Source organism: Enoplosus armatus, chromosome 10, assembly GCF_043641665.1.
Source record: "Enoplosus armatus isolate fEnoArm2 chromosome 10, fEnoArm2.hap1, whole genome shotgun sequence".
NCBI lineage: Eukaryota > Metazoa > Chordata > Actinopteri > Centrarchiformes > Enoplosidae > Enoplosus > Enoplosus armatus.
This window is the reverse complement of record NC_092189.1, coordinates 7,184,268-7,202,445: the sequence shown is the minus strand read 5'-3', so window position 1 is coordinate 7,202,445 and position 18,178 is coordinate 7,184,268. Positions and strand designations below refer to the sequence as shown.

At 43.8% G+C, this 18,178-nt stretch overlaps 1 protein-coding gene across 1 annotated transcript in view; it reads left to right on the top strand.

The window, feature by feature from the left end:
• Positions 1–2,897: 2,897 nt before the first annotated feature.
• The window catches only part of gria1a (glutamate receptor, ionotropic, AMPA 1a), a 58,549-nt gene continuing 43,268 nt past the window's right edge, over positions 2,898–18,178 (top strand). The window contains exons 1-3 of the mRNA XM_070913023.1: positions 2,898–2,985; positions 3,129–3,263; positions 17,760–17,999. Of these exons, the coding sequence (XP_070769124.1) occupies positions 2,898–2,985; positions 3,129–3,263; positions 17,760–17,999 (463 nt within the window). The remainder of the gene's footprint in view (positions 2,986–3,128; positions 3,264–17,759; positions 18,000–18,178) is intronic.

The following is an 18,178-nucleotide window of genomic DNA, read 5'->3' as shown; positions in this document are numbered from 1 at the left end:
GATTTTCTAGATGTACAGCCTTTGTGTCGTGTTAAGGTTTCTTCTTTTTGAGCACTGTAATAGACCTAGAGTGGTTTCATTCAAATGATTAAATACTTCAGGTTGAGTAGGTAATGCATTACACCAAATATGACTTAATTGTTGTTATATGGGTTTTTGGCTATATCATCCATCCATATCCAACGTCAGTATCTTTGTTCTTATTGTCAGTAGTTCCTGTGGTCCCTGGAGAGCTACCTATGGCAGGTTGACATTGTTTTGCTTCTCCTCGGCCTGCTTGACATATTTTGTTCCTCTGTCACCTCTGCAACAACATACTTTTTATACTTTTGCCTCCAGCAGTATGACGTACACAAGTACTTGACAGCACAAGTGTGGTGGCTCAATTATAGGAATAACATGCTGGGGAGTTTTTATTTCCCCACCCCCCACCCCCCTCCTGACTCAAACTGGAGTGGAACCAGCAGATTTTGACAGATTAGCCTCATTATACTCTTCACATTGACTTCTATTAAAAAACCCCAGACAGACACTCACATTATGATCTATGATGAAGACATCTTTAGGAACAAAAAGACAGCGTATTTCCTCCTTTCTGTTACATAGTGTCTGTCTGATGGTGATGATATTTTTAACCTAGAACAACAAGCTCTGTGATTGTTATTCCTCTACTTAGCACCATAGAATATTTAGCCATCATTACTAGTGCTATTCCAAGATCCATTTGCATTAATCAGGATTTTAAAAAAGATTGCATGGCACTCATTACACACGGGGCACTGCAGGCAAACACACAAAGCACACCCAAACACTGAAATAAACACTATTACACAGGCTGGAAAAATATGCATAAATCAAATGTGGTCTTGCACACAGAGAAGAAAAAGCCATAAGATGTTAGAAAAAACTGAAGCATTGTAATAAAAGCCTGCCCAACCACTTATGTTTGAGCTAAACCCTCATCATTTTGAACAAAGGCGAGGAAAATTGACCATTCTTCCTGTATTTATGGGACATCCATCATTCATAAATTAGATAACCTTTTACTTCCTGCGTTTCTATTGCTCAAGTGTGCACAGCACTCCGGCCAGAGTCACAGTTTTTTATCAGAAATGTTTCTGCTCAATTGGAAACACTGGAAATCTAATTCAGCATAAGCGTCTAATCTTCTAAATTTCATTTTCTGGGAGAAGTGAGTTAATGCCTGCCTCCGTGTTGTGGAAACAATACATGGGGAAAGTGATTTTAACGAAAGAAAGTACCCTGCCTTGGTCTGATAAGTGAGCTCATCCCTAATCCTAATTGTGTCAAAGGCAGGATTTACCACTTCATTTTCTAAACAAGCACCAGGGCATCGCACCACAGTGTGGTTTGCAATCAATCTCATGTGAATATTGCAAAGTGCAATTTTGCAGTGTGTACAAAAGCACGGGGGCATGTACCTTTTCTTCAGGAAATAATTGGCTGTAGCTGTCTGTAAATACATGGTTTAAATCATCACCCCCCCTTATCAGCTGCTCGCCAGTCCTGCACTGCACTGTGTGAGAGGGAGGGGGAGCATGCAAAGCAAAAGTCCTCTTTCACATTCAGAATCCTTAAAATTTATATTAAACCAAGCCAGTTTAAAGGATAAACCCCAGCAATATTAAGCCCATTTTCCAGAGTATACTTTCCCCATTTAAAAACTTCTAAAACTCCTAAATTTTACTTGCATTTCAAATGGCCATGTGCTTCCAGCTCCCAGTGATATCAAAAGCACAATCCCCAGGTGGCAAACAAAGTGCAGTCATTTTTTTTCTTCTACCAAGAACCAAGAACAGGCAAGAATGACTCATATTGTCTTAAGACCTCTAATCGTTCTCTTACACTAATCATGCTGAAACTGTAGGACTTGGAACTGGTAATATGTGAAAGCACTGTGTACATGTTAACTGTATTGATATTGAGATGTTAGTAGTGGTACATCACCATGCAATGGGACACAAAAGTTCACTCTTGAATTTGGAAACAGCAGTTGAGAAAACAGCCTGACCAGAGGGTCCATTTAGTAGCTGGTCTGGAGCTTTCGGCCAGATCACATGACCTTCATCAGTACCCAGCACCAGCAGGAGGAGCTTTGAATGAACTCTTCTTCTTTTTTTTCCTGAACACTTCAGGGATTTACTACAAAATAAAAGCACAGTATGAATATGTTGTGGATAGTAATATGGATACTTTTTGCAGTGCGGGAAAGTGAATGGACATCCATGAGATCTCGCGCGTCCCCTCAGGGACCTGTGGGTGTACACTGCAAAAAATATTCATCCCGTAAGTCATTTAGTCAGTGTGAGCGAGAAAGTGGTCTCTTTCCTTTTTTTTGGGAGGTGAGGACAGCCTTCAAAAAGGTGAGATAATGTCACTTGTTTTCTGTGCAAAACAGCTTTTATAGGAATGTTTGCCATTTGTCGATATGTCATTTCCTCTATGAGCGATCTGCTCATATTCCACCTGCAGTGACACTTGTTTCCAGACATTTCTCCAAAGAAGCAAACAAGAAAACAAGCGAATTAAGGCGGGGGGGGGGGAGTCTGTCGTTTTAAGAGACTGTATTTCTTTAATTGACATTGAGGCTCAACAGCTTTTGGAGACGGGCACATTTTTTTGCAGTGCGGCTTCTGCTGAAGTCATTCTCCGTCTCGTACCACAGCAGCCGAGGACGCGAGAGCATCAGCAGAGAGAGGGGAACGAGGAGAGAGAAAGGTGCCTCCTCCTCGCCATTGCGACCAGTGTCTCGCTGCTGAGCCGATGTCGGTGTGTGAGTGCCGCTCTGACGGGGGGCGACAGGAGCGGGGAATTTAACTTACAGAACCTATGCTCGGATTTCGGCTCTTCTTCCCTTCGCCAATGCAAAAGGAAATATGCAGCGAAGCCTCACCATCCTCTACACCAGTTTACTGGGGATGTGCTTGGGTTCAAGCTCAAGTTTTCCAAGTAACATCAATATAGGTGAGAATGGCGTCAGACCTTTTGTCTCGGCAATAAAACCTGTTTCAAGTCTCTTTTTTTGTATTTATTTGCATCTGTGTGGTTGTTGTTTTTGTTTTGTTTTTTTGTCCATCATTAACTCCTGCTTCTTTGCTGCTCAACAGGAGGATTGTTCCCAATCGAATCGCACGAATATGAGGTTTTTCGTTTCGCCCTGTCTCACCACCAGGACATCCCCAAACTGGTGCCGCAGGTGGATATGGTCAAGATGGGGAACAGCTTCTCCATGACATATGCCTGTAAGTATCATCTCGCTGGAGGCAGATTATATTTGCTGGCATTCTCCATATTCGGCGTTCGCTCTGTTTTTTTTTTCCATCCCTTCAAATGTGTTTATCGACTTCGTAAAGAGCGAATAACTCCATGGGTGTAAAGCCTTGAGCAGCCTATAATCCCGTATATATCATACGCCTGCTGCAAAGACTCGCGTGTGTTCGTAGGTTATCTTAACTGTTGCGTGGGACCGCGGAGGACTTATTTTTCCTCTGCGTGATTGCAGCGTGATTTTGTGCTCCGGGGAAGCCACGGGGGTTTCAAAAGCATCCTCTGCAGCAGCAGCAGCAGCAGCAGCAGACATCCTGCAGTCATATAACATCAGGGTTCACAGCTGTACAGGAGTCAGTGATCCCTGTGCGCCTGTCCTTCTTTAAAGCGAGGCAGCAAACAAAGAGGCAGAGCGCAGATCAGGGCTCTCAGGCGACGCGAACAAAGAGGGGAGACGACTCGAAATGCATTTCTCATTAGCCACGGATCACTGTCCGATTATCTTTTTCTTGCAGAACACACACTATAACCCCCCCCCCCCCCTAAAAAAAAAAAAAAAAAAAAACATTTACAAAGACGTGCGCACACGCACCCACTTTAGGTCTACATACTGTTTCAACTTTGAGGACTTTAGGCTTACCTGCCTGACCTCTCTGATCTGATTAGTGTATGAATTTATAACAGACAGAGCTGAGAGAATAATTGTGACATTTTAAAGATAACAGCATGTTGGCAATGGGATGCAAGATTTATGGCCAACAAAATCATTACTCCTTGTCGTTGGTCAGAGCAGGGTACGCCATTCTGCTGTGGGTGATAATGTGTGCCATTATGCCGGCCAAACAATAACTCCACGTCTGAGCTTCACAAAAGAAATGCCAGTGTAAATTGTTTCTTCTTTGTTAACCCTGCACTTATCCCTCCTTTGTATTCTGACAAGATTTTGTCGCCCTTGAGGCTTTTCAGCCGCATTTTTTCTCATTCCATCCTCGACTCCTCTGAATGTGCCCATGGCTCCCTCGCTCTCACTGTAGTGAAGTCGCACGCTTCCAGGAGATACCCTTTGACAACTATGGCGTCTCTCTCTGCCAGGTGTGACTTAGTGACAGACATTTGAAAACTGCTCTTTATTCCATTTCCACTGGCTTTGTCGCAGCTCACAGAGTAAACAGGGGTGGGGAAAAAAGACCTGATGCAGTTTTATAAAGATTACAAAGAAAGAAAATACTGGCATGATGACATTCTGAACCTTAGCACCTGACTCTCTATAACCTTTACATTTTGTGTTTTGGTATGTTGAATATCCACAGACGTCAGATCAGGGACGAGGCATTCAATTGCTTTCTAGGATGTTTATTGAATACTGTCACCACACGGTCAACACACTCCACTTGTCCACTTGTTGATTAGTGTGTGGCTCTGTATATAAAACAGATGATATAAATCAAGCATTCATCTTAATGTAAGCAAACCCCTACAAATAACCACATATATATAATCCAGTCCTTGTGTAGATATGGAGACTTAGAATTTACACTTTAAAATACATAGAAGACAGCTTCTATCGCGTACTCTGAGCAGCAATGGAATAAATGCAGCGTTTGTTAAACGACAGTACACGCTCTAAAAAATAAAACTGCAACTAAAAATCCAACAAGTTGAACACCTGCTTGTTAACTGTCTCAAAGAGCTATCTCAGTGAATTTACCTGTAACGCCCCGACCTGATTGGTAGTCACTGGCCAATGAATGTTCATATCGGGGCATCTGGGAGCCTTTTCCACACAGAGGTTTATTGTAATGTGGTTGTAGCAGTTCTTCGGAGATTCAGTTATGAGCTTCGAATTGGATTGGAAATAAAGCATTATGTGCAACAGCACTCGCGCAGATTTATAGACATTCAGTGCTGGCTGCTGCCGAATGTTGAACACTGTTACTAAAAGGAAATTTACTCTGTCAGAGTACAGCGCAGACATCCCTGCACTTTCGTATTATTTAGTGTAATTCTCATAACCTGTCCATAAAAACACATAAAAACTTCATGAAGTTCATTCTGTCCAGAGTTGGCTTTACAGAGTGTATCATTTTGCTGAGATGTCTTTTAAAAACACAACACAAGAGCTGCTGAAAACATTTGGAAGCCCGGACAGTCCCCAGGCAGACACCACCACCACCACCACCACCCCCAGCCATTTAGGCCTTGGAGCCGGGCAGAGCTGTGTAATGAAATGTAAACACACCCAAGATGCCCTCATTAATGAGATGGTCCAATGCTCAGAAGGGAATGTGATGTGAATATGAGGGTCAGGCTGCTGCTGATGGTTTCCAGGGATGTTGCTAGTGGATCAAACATGGTGCCTATAACAGTATGTGTGTGTTGGGGGGGGGGTAACAATAATGGAGAGCTAGCAGCGTACTTACAGTAGGCTGTTAAAGAACAGTATGGTGATTTGGACTCATAGGCCTTCTGTTACCTGTCTTTTTATTCAGTTCATTGGCAGAATTGCATCCAAAATCTGTTAGAGAATTAGGTGAAAGAGTGACAGCAGATATTTTTGCAAATGATCACATTTCCTGGCCTGAGAGATTTCAGGAAACCACTTGAAACTGATTATTGGATCAAGGAGCACCGCCAACATTCAGGTTTTACCAGAGCTTAACTGGATCCAGCCACTGTCAGCACTGCAGGATATCCACAGATTTTCCCTCCACCCAGTCACCCCCTCTTCAGTCTTCCCGCGCGCTGCCATCAAATATGACATCTTTTCTTCATGGTGTCATGCATATCACTGCGGTTCATGGGTATGATGGTGGGCTGTGGTACAAGCGTGTCAGAAGGATTCACAGCGGAGGGAGACGGCAAAAATGAAAGTGACACCTCTTCCTGCTGTGTGTCACTCGTTCTAAAAGAGTATTTGGATGTGGAGGCTATAGAGACATGTTTGTAAGGGAAGAAGAAGGCCTCCGGGGCCTGTTTATAATGAGTCAGATGAGAAAAGCAGCCTGTTCCTGGGTTTTTATTTAGTATGCCAGTGTGGAGGAGTGTGTGTGTATGTGTGTGCCTGCATCTGGTTGCCCATTCTAGCATCTGTGTAGGATGTCTTGGGTGAGTGACAGTTCACCTCTGTAAGCGTGTGCGAGTGTGGGAACGTGCCCGGGGCACTCGGGGGTCCACAAGCGTGAAAAGCAGCGGGTGAATGGGCCCTTGTGCACGGGGATGAATGGAGCTCCGGATGAGGGTGATACTCATCAGCTGGCTCTTATGACTAGCCACTTCCTCCAGAAGCAAGGCCCCCCCCCCCCCCCCCCACACACACACACACAAGCACACTCACAAAAACACACATGCCGTGCACCCTCCCTCTCTGGCACCTGCCTAAAGAGCAGGGACTAGGGCAAAGGTGAAGGAGAAAACAAAGAGGAGAGAGAAGACAAAACATAATAGACGGAAACATTGAATGTTGATGTCGAAGTGATTAATTTTATTTCCCGCCTGCGGAGTCATCAGGATAGTAATGACGATGGCAATGCTGTCGGCATAATGTGAAGCAGGATACTGGAGCTAATTTGCATTTCTCTGTTTGCTGTCTTACTTTTGCATACACAAACCAAGTCATGAAGTGGTTGAACAACTGTATTTTTTTGCACTTACTTTTGTGGAGCATGGCTCTTTTTCTATATGCGCCTTTGTTTTCACATTTTCAATGAAAGCACTTGCCGGACTGGCTCATTTTACATGTTTCCAGTGGTTAAAAATAACCAGGGATGCTGTGTGTACATGGAGAACATTAGTCACTGTTCCCCTCAGTTAGATATCACATTACCATAATCTGCTATTGACTTGGTTTATAATAAGGACGTCACCGAATCGCTAGCTTCATGTCAAATCCCCTGCAGGCTCACGGCTATAGTATCTACTTTTCTCTTTGATGTCCTGTGTGTGGTGAGATTTAGGCTAAGCTTTGGCTATATTTGGTTGAAGATCTGCTTGCAGAATATTGTGCCTAGCAACAGATTGTGGAATTTTGAATTAGATGTACATTGAGCTTCAAGAGTCACTAACTTGGATTTTGTGTCCAGTTCAGCCATCCTGATAATAAACCTTTAATTAGAGACTAATTAGTGATCATGGAAAAGACCATTTGTGTTGTCACGGCGACGTAGGCAGCCGTATTTCCTCGAGTTGGTTAACTGAGCACCTCACAGAGGCCGGCCCCAGCCAATCAATACGGCACAGATGAGAGGAGGGGGGCAGGCCTAGAGCATTACTGTCGGGTGATGGGATGTATGTAGGTCTATGTCACAGAGAAAGTGTACAGGTAGAGCTCAAGTCCAGGGGTTGTTGAACATTGGAAATAGACTATAATATCAGTGATGCCAGTAATATTTACTAACGAGTGTAAACATTGTAGGTGTAACTATGTTTTCATGGTGTTGGATGTATTTATTAAGTGACTGATAAAACTGTATGCTTGTCTGACTGCTTGTGTTTTTTGTTTTTATCCCTGTTAGGCTTCATTGTAGCAATGTAGCTGTGTTTCCAGAACCCAGCAATTGCTTTAATGAGTTGAGAACGATGTTATCGTAACCAAAACGATAAAAACAAATCCCAAATTGTAATAAACTGGAAATATCCTGCATGCCTGGCCTACGTTTTCCTCATCAGAGTAGTTTCTTGCACCGACTACTAAATACAAATGTGTGTGAGCATGTGAGACTGCTCTGTGAAGTTCTGTGGTCACACACTTGCACACACACACAATAGCTAACAAGAGACAGAGCTTGAGCAGATGCATTTAATGTATTATTCAATGCAGCACATCCAAAGCTATCACTCCATGGAGTTACAAGCATAAATGTGTAATAATAACCCACAGAAAAAAAAGAAAATTGAACTGGCTCTGTTAAGGACTGTAATGCTTAAAAATACTCAGCTCTCTATAAGATCTGCCTGGAGAAACTAAAAAAGAAATGTCTTTCTCCTGGAGACTTTTATTTCTGTTTTTCTTATATACACGCTCCACCCCCTCCCACCCACCCCCCCCTCCAGGAGCAAACAACACCCCAGAAAGGAGAGTCTCAACCGGGATGTAAGTGCTAAGAGGAAGAGGGTGGGGGGTGGAGGTTAAGCCGCAATTTCAGACCCGGTGGCTGGTGTCAGTGAAGCTCTGGGGTGTTGTATGTGATTGTGTAGCCACTGTGTCAGTCATTGAGGTACAGCTGTGGCGACTGACTTCCACAGTGCATGCATGTTCAGAGAGATTACAGAGTGTTCAATGTGTTATTGAAAAAAGCGGACGAAAGCAGATCGCCGCTCCCCCATGACTCTTTGGGACATGACAGTTATTTGTCAAGGAGAAAACAAAGGGAATGGGGGGAGAAAAGGAAACTGATGGTTGTTCTCTTGGGCTGGAGTCTGGCAGGTGCTGGTTTGATGAATGAGAAGGCTTGGATTTTTTATTTTTTTTGCTCCGGAGCGCCAGGGATGGAGAATGGCCCATAGCAATCAATGTAGATCAGCCAAAACTGCTCCCCAAGCAGCAGAGTGATAGAGTGTGGAGCAGAAGGGGGATAGAAATTGTTTCTGTGGGTTGTGTGTGTCTGTGTTGCTTTGCAAAAGAAAGAAAGGGGGGTGGGCACATGGGGCAGGGGTGAAGGAAGAGAGAAATGTTTAGGAAGGAGAACATAAGCAACCTGTCATTTAATCTCCTCACCCTCTGTATGACCATTTTCTAAGAACCACTTGCCACATAAAAGTGACCCCCAATGGCCATCGAATGCCTTGAGGTATGACAATTCTGTTGGGTTGACAAGAAACCCGTCGTTATCACACACACACTTCTCACCACTTGAACACACACACACACACACACACATTACTGACGGCTGTGTCCACTCCGTTGCTATTTGTTCTCCTCATTGTCTTTCTAAGCCTGCTCCGAATCCTTCTCTGTATTCACAGAAGCTCACCAAGTATTTAAAACAAATCTGCCGTCCCTGGAGGTGATGGCAGCCGGGAGGTGGAGGTCTGAGCTGAGACGTGTGGGGCTGGCAATTAGAAAACAATGTGTTCGGGGATGAGGACCAGGATTTGCGCTGCGCGGTGGAGGGGCGAGCGCCGGATGATGGCAGCTGTCATGGTTTTACAGCATAAGACAGAAGCGGAGTCCCTCTTTTGTCATACAGCACATCTCAGGAGCTTCTGTGTACTTTAATGAGGAACAAAGCCTACAAGCATATTAAACAGTGTGACATAGTGTAACTGCTCTTACGCTGACAGCACAAGTTGTCATCTGCACAGCCGCGCAGATGCTCGCGGTACTAAGTGACTGCCTTGCCATGACACAAGACCTGCAACAGTTGCTGAAGGTTGGAGAAGCAAACGGGACAAACAAAAAGAAAAACAAGACAATATATACCATGAGACTTTACAAATGAGAAAGCAGGATGATAATGCACGACGATAATTGGATTTACAGTGTACATCATTGTGTACATGACCAAACCCCGCACCCCTCAGTGCGTATGTGTACCTATGCGTATCCATCTTTCCGTTCTTGTTCAGGACAGTTTGAAGATAATGGTGGTTGAGCTGGTGACTAGCTGGTGACTGTGGATTTTGCCAGCTGAAATGAAAAGCATATTTTGTTGTGGCTGACTAACTTATTAGCGGCATGAGAGCTGGTTAAAAACTCCCTGACTCGTTTTGAAAGGAGAACCCTGTAAAAGAGTCTTAAATCCTGAGGGGATTAGCTAATGACATACTACATTAGCGTTGCTAGGTAGTAAGCTAGTCAGCCGTGCATGCTAGCATTATAGTAGATAAACACACTGTTTAATGAATTTCTTCATTCTTCATTCACACCCTCCAAATGGTTTAGATCTTACTACAAGCCCCATGCACACCAGCATCATCATGTGGAGAAAGATTGACATTCCTGTCTGGTCATTGTATCTCTAAACAGATTCTCAAGTGATTTTCCAAAGACTTTACCATATCACAATATATATAGATATCAATTATATATACCATGATAAACGATTTTATCCATATTGCCCACCAATTTCCGCTTCATATCACTGTGTTGCTGCTGTTAGTTGTAAAAACCTTTGGGGAATCATCTGGGGAATTATGATGGTCATTTTGCAGTATTTCATTACATTGGATAGATTTTCAGATTAACTGATTAGTCACAACAATAATCAACAGATTATCAGCCATAACAATAATTGTTACTTGCAGCTCTAGTCAGTAAGAAAATGCATGTTTCTGGCTGCACTCAGAGATTCTGCTCAGGTCTATTATGAACACTTCATTTCCCCGTGGCTCGGCTGGAATTCGTTGAGGACAATTGCTAATTTATACAGCAGTTCCTAATGAATTAGCATGCAGGCTGTGTGTTTGCTTCCTCTTGCTCCGTGTATCCACCTCCATCACTTCTTCTGTCAGAGAAATGAAAGTGTGTGTGAGCCGGACCGTCCCTCTGCACCTGTCGACACTGATACGCAGATGGGGAGATAATTGCGAAGGGATGATTGTTAAGGAGATAATTGGAGTTTCCATACCCCCTGACAGGAGTTGGTCTGGGCTGGGTTTCTGACCCGCTGCCCAGGTAAGCATTTGTTCAGCAGGCGGCGAGGCTCCGCGGCAAACCAGATTGGAAATGTGGCGAGAAGCAGCGAGGAGGAGAGACAATGGCCTAGCGTGAGAGAGTTCAGAGAGTGAGACACAGGAAGGGAGAGATATGTTCGGAGCTGAGGGGGGTGCTCTCACACCCTCGATTACCCATTTAATGAGGCGACGCGGTGCCATTGTTTTATTACTTAGAGGAAATAGGAGAAATCTAGATTTCGCCGTGTGGTCCCTGTGTTTCCCACTGCTAGGCTGGCATCTGTTCTCTTTGTTCGCAGCGGTCTCGCTATCATCCTCACATACACTAATGCTTCTGTTTCTTCCTCGTCTCCGGCAACCAGCTTTGTCTTCTGTCTCACCTACATTTTCACAGACATGCTCGCTTTTTTGGCTCATCCTTATTAACCTTCCATTACCCCCGTTTCATCTAATGTAATCTCTCATGAGTATCCAGCGCTCCCCGACATTAATTTAAGATCTGTTTGGCTGGTCAGCTGCTCTGATCACTGCCATTCCCAGCGGTGGAAGCTCAAGAGTTTAGTCTCGTCCTGTCTGCCTTCTTTCTCTATTTTCTTCACTTTTTCTTCACCTCATCCGTCTTTTCCTCCCTTTTCTCTATTATTGTCTCTCTTTTTTTGCCACACACACCGGTAGCAGCAGACATAAACACGATTTTATTGCTCTTGCACCGGTAGTAAATCTCCCTTAAGCTTGAGGAGCTAAAGCTGTTCATACCGGGGAACAGCGAGCACACCTCTCTGGAGTGCAACACCCCATGGAGCATATGGGTTCTCTCGAGAGGTAGAAAGGCGGTGAGGCAAAGCCCACCGCCTCCTAAAAGCCTCTAAAACCTGTTTTGCGTTTCTTGACTCAGTATTACAGAATATGCGCGGATGAAATAATCTCTTCGCAGTACATCGACACATTATGACTGAATGAATCATCTTCTCCAGAATACATGTCACGTCGTTCGCAGGAGATCCCAGAGAAATCTGTTCTCACAGTAAAAACCCTCCTACTCAGTCATGTCTGGAGACATTCATGCAGATCCACGGTTTCGTCCCCTGGGTCCCCGTCCTCTGAATAGTAGGAGATTGATTGCACTGTGTGAGTCATGCTGTGTTGGAGGGCTCACGCAGAAGGCCACCCCCACCCCATCACCTGAGGGATTCTTCACAAGCACAAGCTGTGTGTGAGGTGCTGCCTTGTCAAAACCAGCGAGACATTTTTTTTATTGACAAGGTGGTGCAGGGAGCGCGTGCACCCTTACCGCGTCCTGAATGCATGTGTATGTGTGTGAATCGAACATCGGCCTCTCATTAACATAGCTGATTAGCTCTCCGGAAGATGGATGGGACCAGAGGGATCACAACATGCTCTCTGTTTTTATTACACACATCAGCTGACAGTTATTAGCCAGGGGTGGCTGAGTGGTGGATGATTGTGTGCGTCTTCCAGTGTCTGGTGTCAGATATGTTTATCTCCCCTCAAAGCGCTCCATGGTTGATTGAGTGACCCTTCACCCTTGTAGAGGTGGTGTATATTACTGCCTGATGTGACAGCAGCCTCCCTGCTCCTGTCAGCGCTCTCATCTTTCAGAAGGATACCTTAAACAAAATATGGAAGAGATTACTTTAGCTTGTTAATGTGAGTCTTAGCCAGCTAAATAAAGGAACTGTATGCCATCCAAAATGAATACCTGTTTCCATACCTGCACTAGTTTTTTCATTTGGGGGGCATTTTATAACTTTATTAGAAAGCTGACAGTAGACAGATGACAGGAAATGAAGGGAAAGAGAGATGGGAAATGACATGCAACAACGGTTTTCGACCAGACACGATCCAGGGATGTGCCGGTTCACAGTTGGCACCTTAACCCACACCACACCATAGAAGCACCTATAGCCTATATATATATACCATAGGATTGTTTGACAGCACAGGGATGGGTGTAAGAACAATGTAAGAAAAGCAGAAACTGAGCTGAAACAATTGATTAAAGTGGAAGAAGTTGATTAATTGAATAACTGATCGATGGAAAATGAATCAACAACAATTTTGATGATCGACTAATCTTTTAAACCAATTATCAAGCAATAAGACTAAGGCTATACATCGGCACAGCAATGCCTTGAGCTGTGTCAGCATGCTAATATGCTCACAAGGACAATGCAAATAGATTGATATTAAGCAGGGATAATGGTTACCACGTTCACCATCTTATGGTTGAGAAGGTTAGCATGCTAACATCTGCTAATTAGCGCTACACATAAAGTACTGCTGAGACTAATGGGAATGTCATTAGTATGGTAGGCATTTGGACAGGGTAAGTTTGGCCTGCTGGTGGCGCTACAGGAAAAGTCAGATGATCACCAAAGTCATTTCATGGCAATCCGTCTAATAGTTGTTGAGATATTTCAGCCTGAAATCCTTAGACCATGACGCTAACACGGCTGAACAGGAAAATGCTACATATTTATCATGATGATTATATCTCTGGGTTTAGGACTGGTGGTTGAAATTAAGGAGATGGTGACAGGCATTTTTCAATAGATTCTGGCATTTTATTGACTAAATGATTCATTGAAAAATGAAAAAATTAGATTAGTTGATAAAATAATAGCTAGTTCTAGCCCTATTCTAGAGGGTCCTCAGTTTTTCTTGTGCCCCATTTTTCAACTAGTTTTGACTGAAAAAGAGAACAGATTTGACCTCCTCAGACATCCATCTGAATTCTGTGGTCTTGTGGTGTAAAGGTGACATTGGATGGACAGCATAAACCCAGGTGAAGTAGTAGGATTGAGACTCACTGTACAATGGTGTTGTGTGACTCTTGGAATCAGTCTGGCAGGGTTATGCTGAGATGGAGGAAAGCTGGGCTGGATTTAGTTGGTCACTCTTCCATTCCACAATATTTGTTCATTGATGCTGAAAACAAAAAAAAACATTATTTCATACCTTTGGAAAACAGAGATCTTTGGGGTTTCACAAGAAAAATACCCAGAATAGAGAATGGCATGTTGTTGTTCAGTGGTTAAGATGAGCAACTTAATTTTGTGGAGTCTCCTGACCCCAGTCAGTCCTCAGAAGTGGGGCTCTATTAAAAAAGGACCTTTATGGATGGCTGAACAAGAACCCTCCAATCAGTACGCTCCCTCCAGCTGAATCCAGCTCCCTGCAGCTGTGAAATTCCCTCTGTACTGCTGACCTTAATGTTGCACAGGATAATGGCATGCAAGTCCCAGAGGATGAAAATAGTAGAAACCCTGTGTTCCTTCTGTGTGTGTGTGTGTGTGTGTGTGTGTGTGTTTGTGTAGGCACATGATGTATATAACGTCCCTATCAGAATATGTGGTTTGCATGCGGTCACAGTAAACCCAGGAGTCCAGAGTACATGTGTGTTCCCTGCCACCACACTCAAAATACCTTCCTCATATTGATTCTTGCAATCCTGGTTGTTCCTCCCCCAAAAATACATTTCAAAAATTGTTTTGTGACTGCACTCGGTACAAATCAATCCAACTGTATGGATTTATTTTTTTCTTGGCGTATCAAGAAATGCAGAGCTATTGAAAAAAGAATCACACACACACCCACACGAAGGAGCTGCTCCGTGTAATACCACAGTTCTACACGCAGGTTGGTGAGCAGCACAAGGGCACCTTGACACCTTTGACTGATGCAGTTTGCCAATATATCTGGCTAAAATTGACCTGTATTTACGCGTTGCCCAGTCAAATGTCACTGAGGTATCAGGATATTCTTCCATGTCCACAACTTAAAAAACTGTCTATATTTTATGGATGGATTCTGTTTCTTTTATTTCTGAATCTGCCAAATAAGGTTAAAAAAAAACTAACCCTTTTTAAAATCATCACCATCGTCATCATCACCATCGTTATTTCAAGTTATTTTTAAGAGTGAACCAGTAATGTCCCAGTAGCATTTTGCACTGGGCTATAAACATTCATGGGCAGTATGCAGGATGCAGCGTTGCCTACCACCCCGTAGCAACCCTCCCGTCATCCACAACTTCAGATGCAGGAACAACTGTCACAAACACGCCCTCTTTATGCAGCCGGCACAGACACGTCTGTCATTTGATATTTGGCTCATGCTAAGCAGAGCAACAGCTGCAGGGGCACAGGAAACAGAGAACAGGGAAGACAGTAGCTGCGTGAGTTGTTTCTGACAGCTCCTCCTGTTGTGCAAGCATCAGTCCCTTTAGGATTTGAGCTTTTTCTCTCTTTTCCTGCGGCCCGAAACTCTTTGGCCACACCAAATGCAAATCAACTTGTTGTTCATTCATAGGAAGAGTTTCGAAAGGGTGAAAATCTGAAGTCGGGAGACTGCTCCAGTGAGCTTCCTGCATCATGTGTATGCATTTGCTGAAGAATTCTGTTGACTTTTGGAGATGATTATGGTTTGTTTTGAGTGTAAATAAAAATGTGCTGCAGATCCTCCATTATTTCAGAAATTATCTAAGGACTTTGCGAAGCCAAGTCAGTTTTGCAAATTTGCTAATTCCTTGAGGGGAAACCTAATTATGACAAAATGTCCAAACACTCACAATTCCCACTTCATCTGCTCTGAGCTACTGTAATCCCTGCCAGAGAAACAGATCGTTGCCCGGGCAACCTCAGTCCCGCCGCCATGGCAGCTGTAACTGTGGCGAGGAGACGCGGAGTGCCAGGGTGGACAGGTGTTGCTGGGGTCTTCAGGATCACTTCAGGTCTCTCGGCCCTGCCTCCAACGTCGTTACACATGTGGAGCGGCGCTAACAAGCCGCTCACACACAAACACACTCAATACGCCGCTCCTGCTATACTGCCATCCCGAACAAGACCCGAGACCGCTGAGTTACGCTAATGTTCTGTGTCATGCTCGTGTCGAATTAGACGAGCGCATGGTTCTCTTGCCAGCTCGGAGCAGGAGGTCCGTGCCACATGGCTGCATGTTACATGTTTGTTTGTTTGTTTGGTTTTTTTGTCAGACAGACATACTGTAGGTATGAGAAATTCTGACTCATTTTCAGTGACACATGGTAACCTGCTGTAGGGCAGAGTAATGGGACACTGCACAAAAAGTCAAACAAGCTCTCATTACCTTTTATCCAGGCAGAACATGGAGGCCACCGCTGAAATTGGTCCTAGAAAATTGTAAGGGGAAATATAATGTGTGCTGGTGGAAAGCAATAGCTGAGAAAGTGTCGATTTAATAGCAAGAGCGTGTGCAGACCGTGAAGGAAAGATAGTTCTGTTACTGAGTCAGTGTGGCGAGGCTCAAAATGTCTATTTCAGGGCTTGCTTTAAGTAGGGTGAGTCACCAGGCTTTTGGAGCACTAGAGACTGCATATGTGTGTGTGTGTGTGTGTTCATGTATGTGTGTATTTTTATGTGATACTGCTGAATTTCTCTCACTCTCCCCCTATCTCCGTCACACACAGAAACACACACACACACGTGCCTGCCCGGAGGGTGCAGGTCTGTGACAGGTTAGGCGTTTTGGGTGTGGGCCATCCTCTCTCTGTCTTTCCCTCAGCTCCAAGCAGCGAGCTGGCCCTCGTGCGGGGACAGGCAGCGACTTCAATCTGTTTGGTAAATACTGAGATAAGTAAGGCCCACCCATCGCCGTGGCAGAAAATAGCCCAGGCCCAGACCTGCGAGAGCAAAGATAGCATGCTAGCATGGAGAGAATATACCTTTCCAAAGAGGAGACTGTGAACATAAATGAGCTATTTTAAGATATTAGAGGGTGTGAAGGGAGTCAGAGTGACAGACAGACAATGGGAGAAAGAGAAATGGACTGAGGCCGAAGGAGAAAAGCAAATGAGGGATGGAAACCGCCTCCTGCTGCCAGTAAAATGTCAATGGAACCCCGGGGATGCATTGATTAACCTCTCTACTCCTAATCTGCCTTCACCTCCTCCACCTCTCACTGATGACAAACACACAGCCTGGTGGTATACACATGGACAAACTGGCCAGCCTTGCATAAACATGCCACAGAGTGGTTGAATGGGCCATTAGAGCCATTTTTAACTGGAAATTTAAAAGCACTGTGTGATGACTCAGGTTTAAATTGAAAGGGTTATCAAATTGTGACCAATGACAGGTATCTCTTTTCGCAGTCAGGTTTTCAGATTTTTTCTCCCCTTTTTTAACATCACGTATAGTTGCTTTACATACATGTGGGCATTTAGGTGACAATAAAAACAAAAGCATGATTAAAATTTCCACATTATCTAATTTAATTCAATTCAGTTTAGCTCAATTTTATTTCAATGTCATTCAATATAGGGCTGCAACTAATGACCGTTTCCATTATCGATGAATGATGATTATTTTCAAGATTAATTGATTTGTTTTTTGGCTCATGAAGCATAAAGAAAATAGTGGAAATGAACATCATAATTTCCTAAAGCCCAAGTGGATGTCTTCAAATAGCAGCAAGCAGGAAAAGCAGCAAATCTTCACATTGGGGAAGCTTTCATCGACCGTCTAATCGATTGTGTGACTAATCATTTTAGCTTTAATCCAATACATCTTTGTCTCTCTTACATGAGGAAATCTATAGGGCATAATATGAATTACAATCATTACAAAACTACACAGAATGTAGGCGTCATGTAACAATAAGAGAGATCAGATTTAAACGTTTTTTTCCATTGTGCAAAGTGTGATTTGGTTGCAGTTAAATTGAAAATCCTACAATTCTTATTACATGTTATACTTTATTGTGCAAACATTTGGTGTGCACCACAGTTTAATACAAATATTCCATGATTAGTCCAGAGACTAACATCCCTCTCCCTGTTTTCTCTTCTCTCTCTCGGGCAGTTTGCTCCCAGTTCTCCAAAGGTGTTTATGCCATCATTGGCCTGTATGACAGGAAGACAGTCAACATGCTCATGTCCTTCTGCGGAGCGCTGCATGTCTGCTTCGTCACGCCGTCCTTCCCCATCGAGACGGCCAACCAGTTTGTCATCCAGCTGAGGCCTGAGCTCCAGGACGCTCTGGTGGGAGTGATTGACCACTACGGATGGACCAAGTTTGTCTACATGTACAGTTCTGACTCAGGTAGGAAACTTATTCACCCTTTATTTAAATTCACATCATACTATATGTTTGGCACAATCCCTTTATGTTTGATGAACACATGCCCTTTTAGCTTTGCTGCATCATTATAAAAAGATGTGACTGTGAAGTGGGCGAAGCAAATATTGTAAAGGTTTTCAATTGATTATTCATTGTATAAA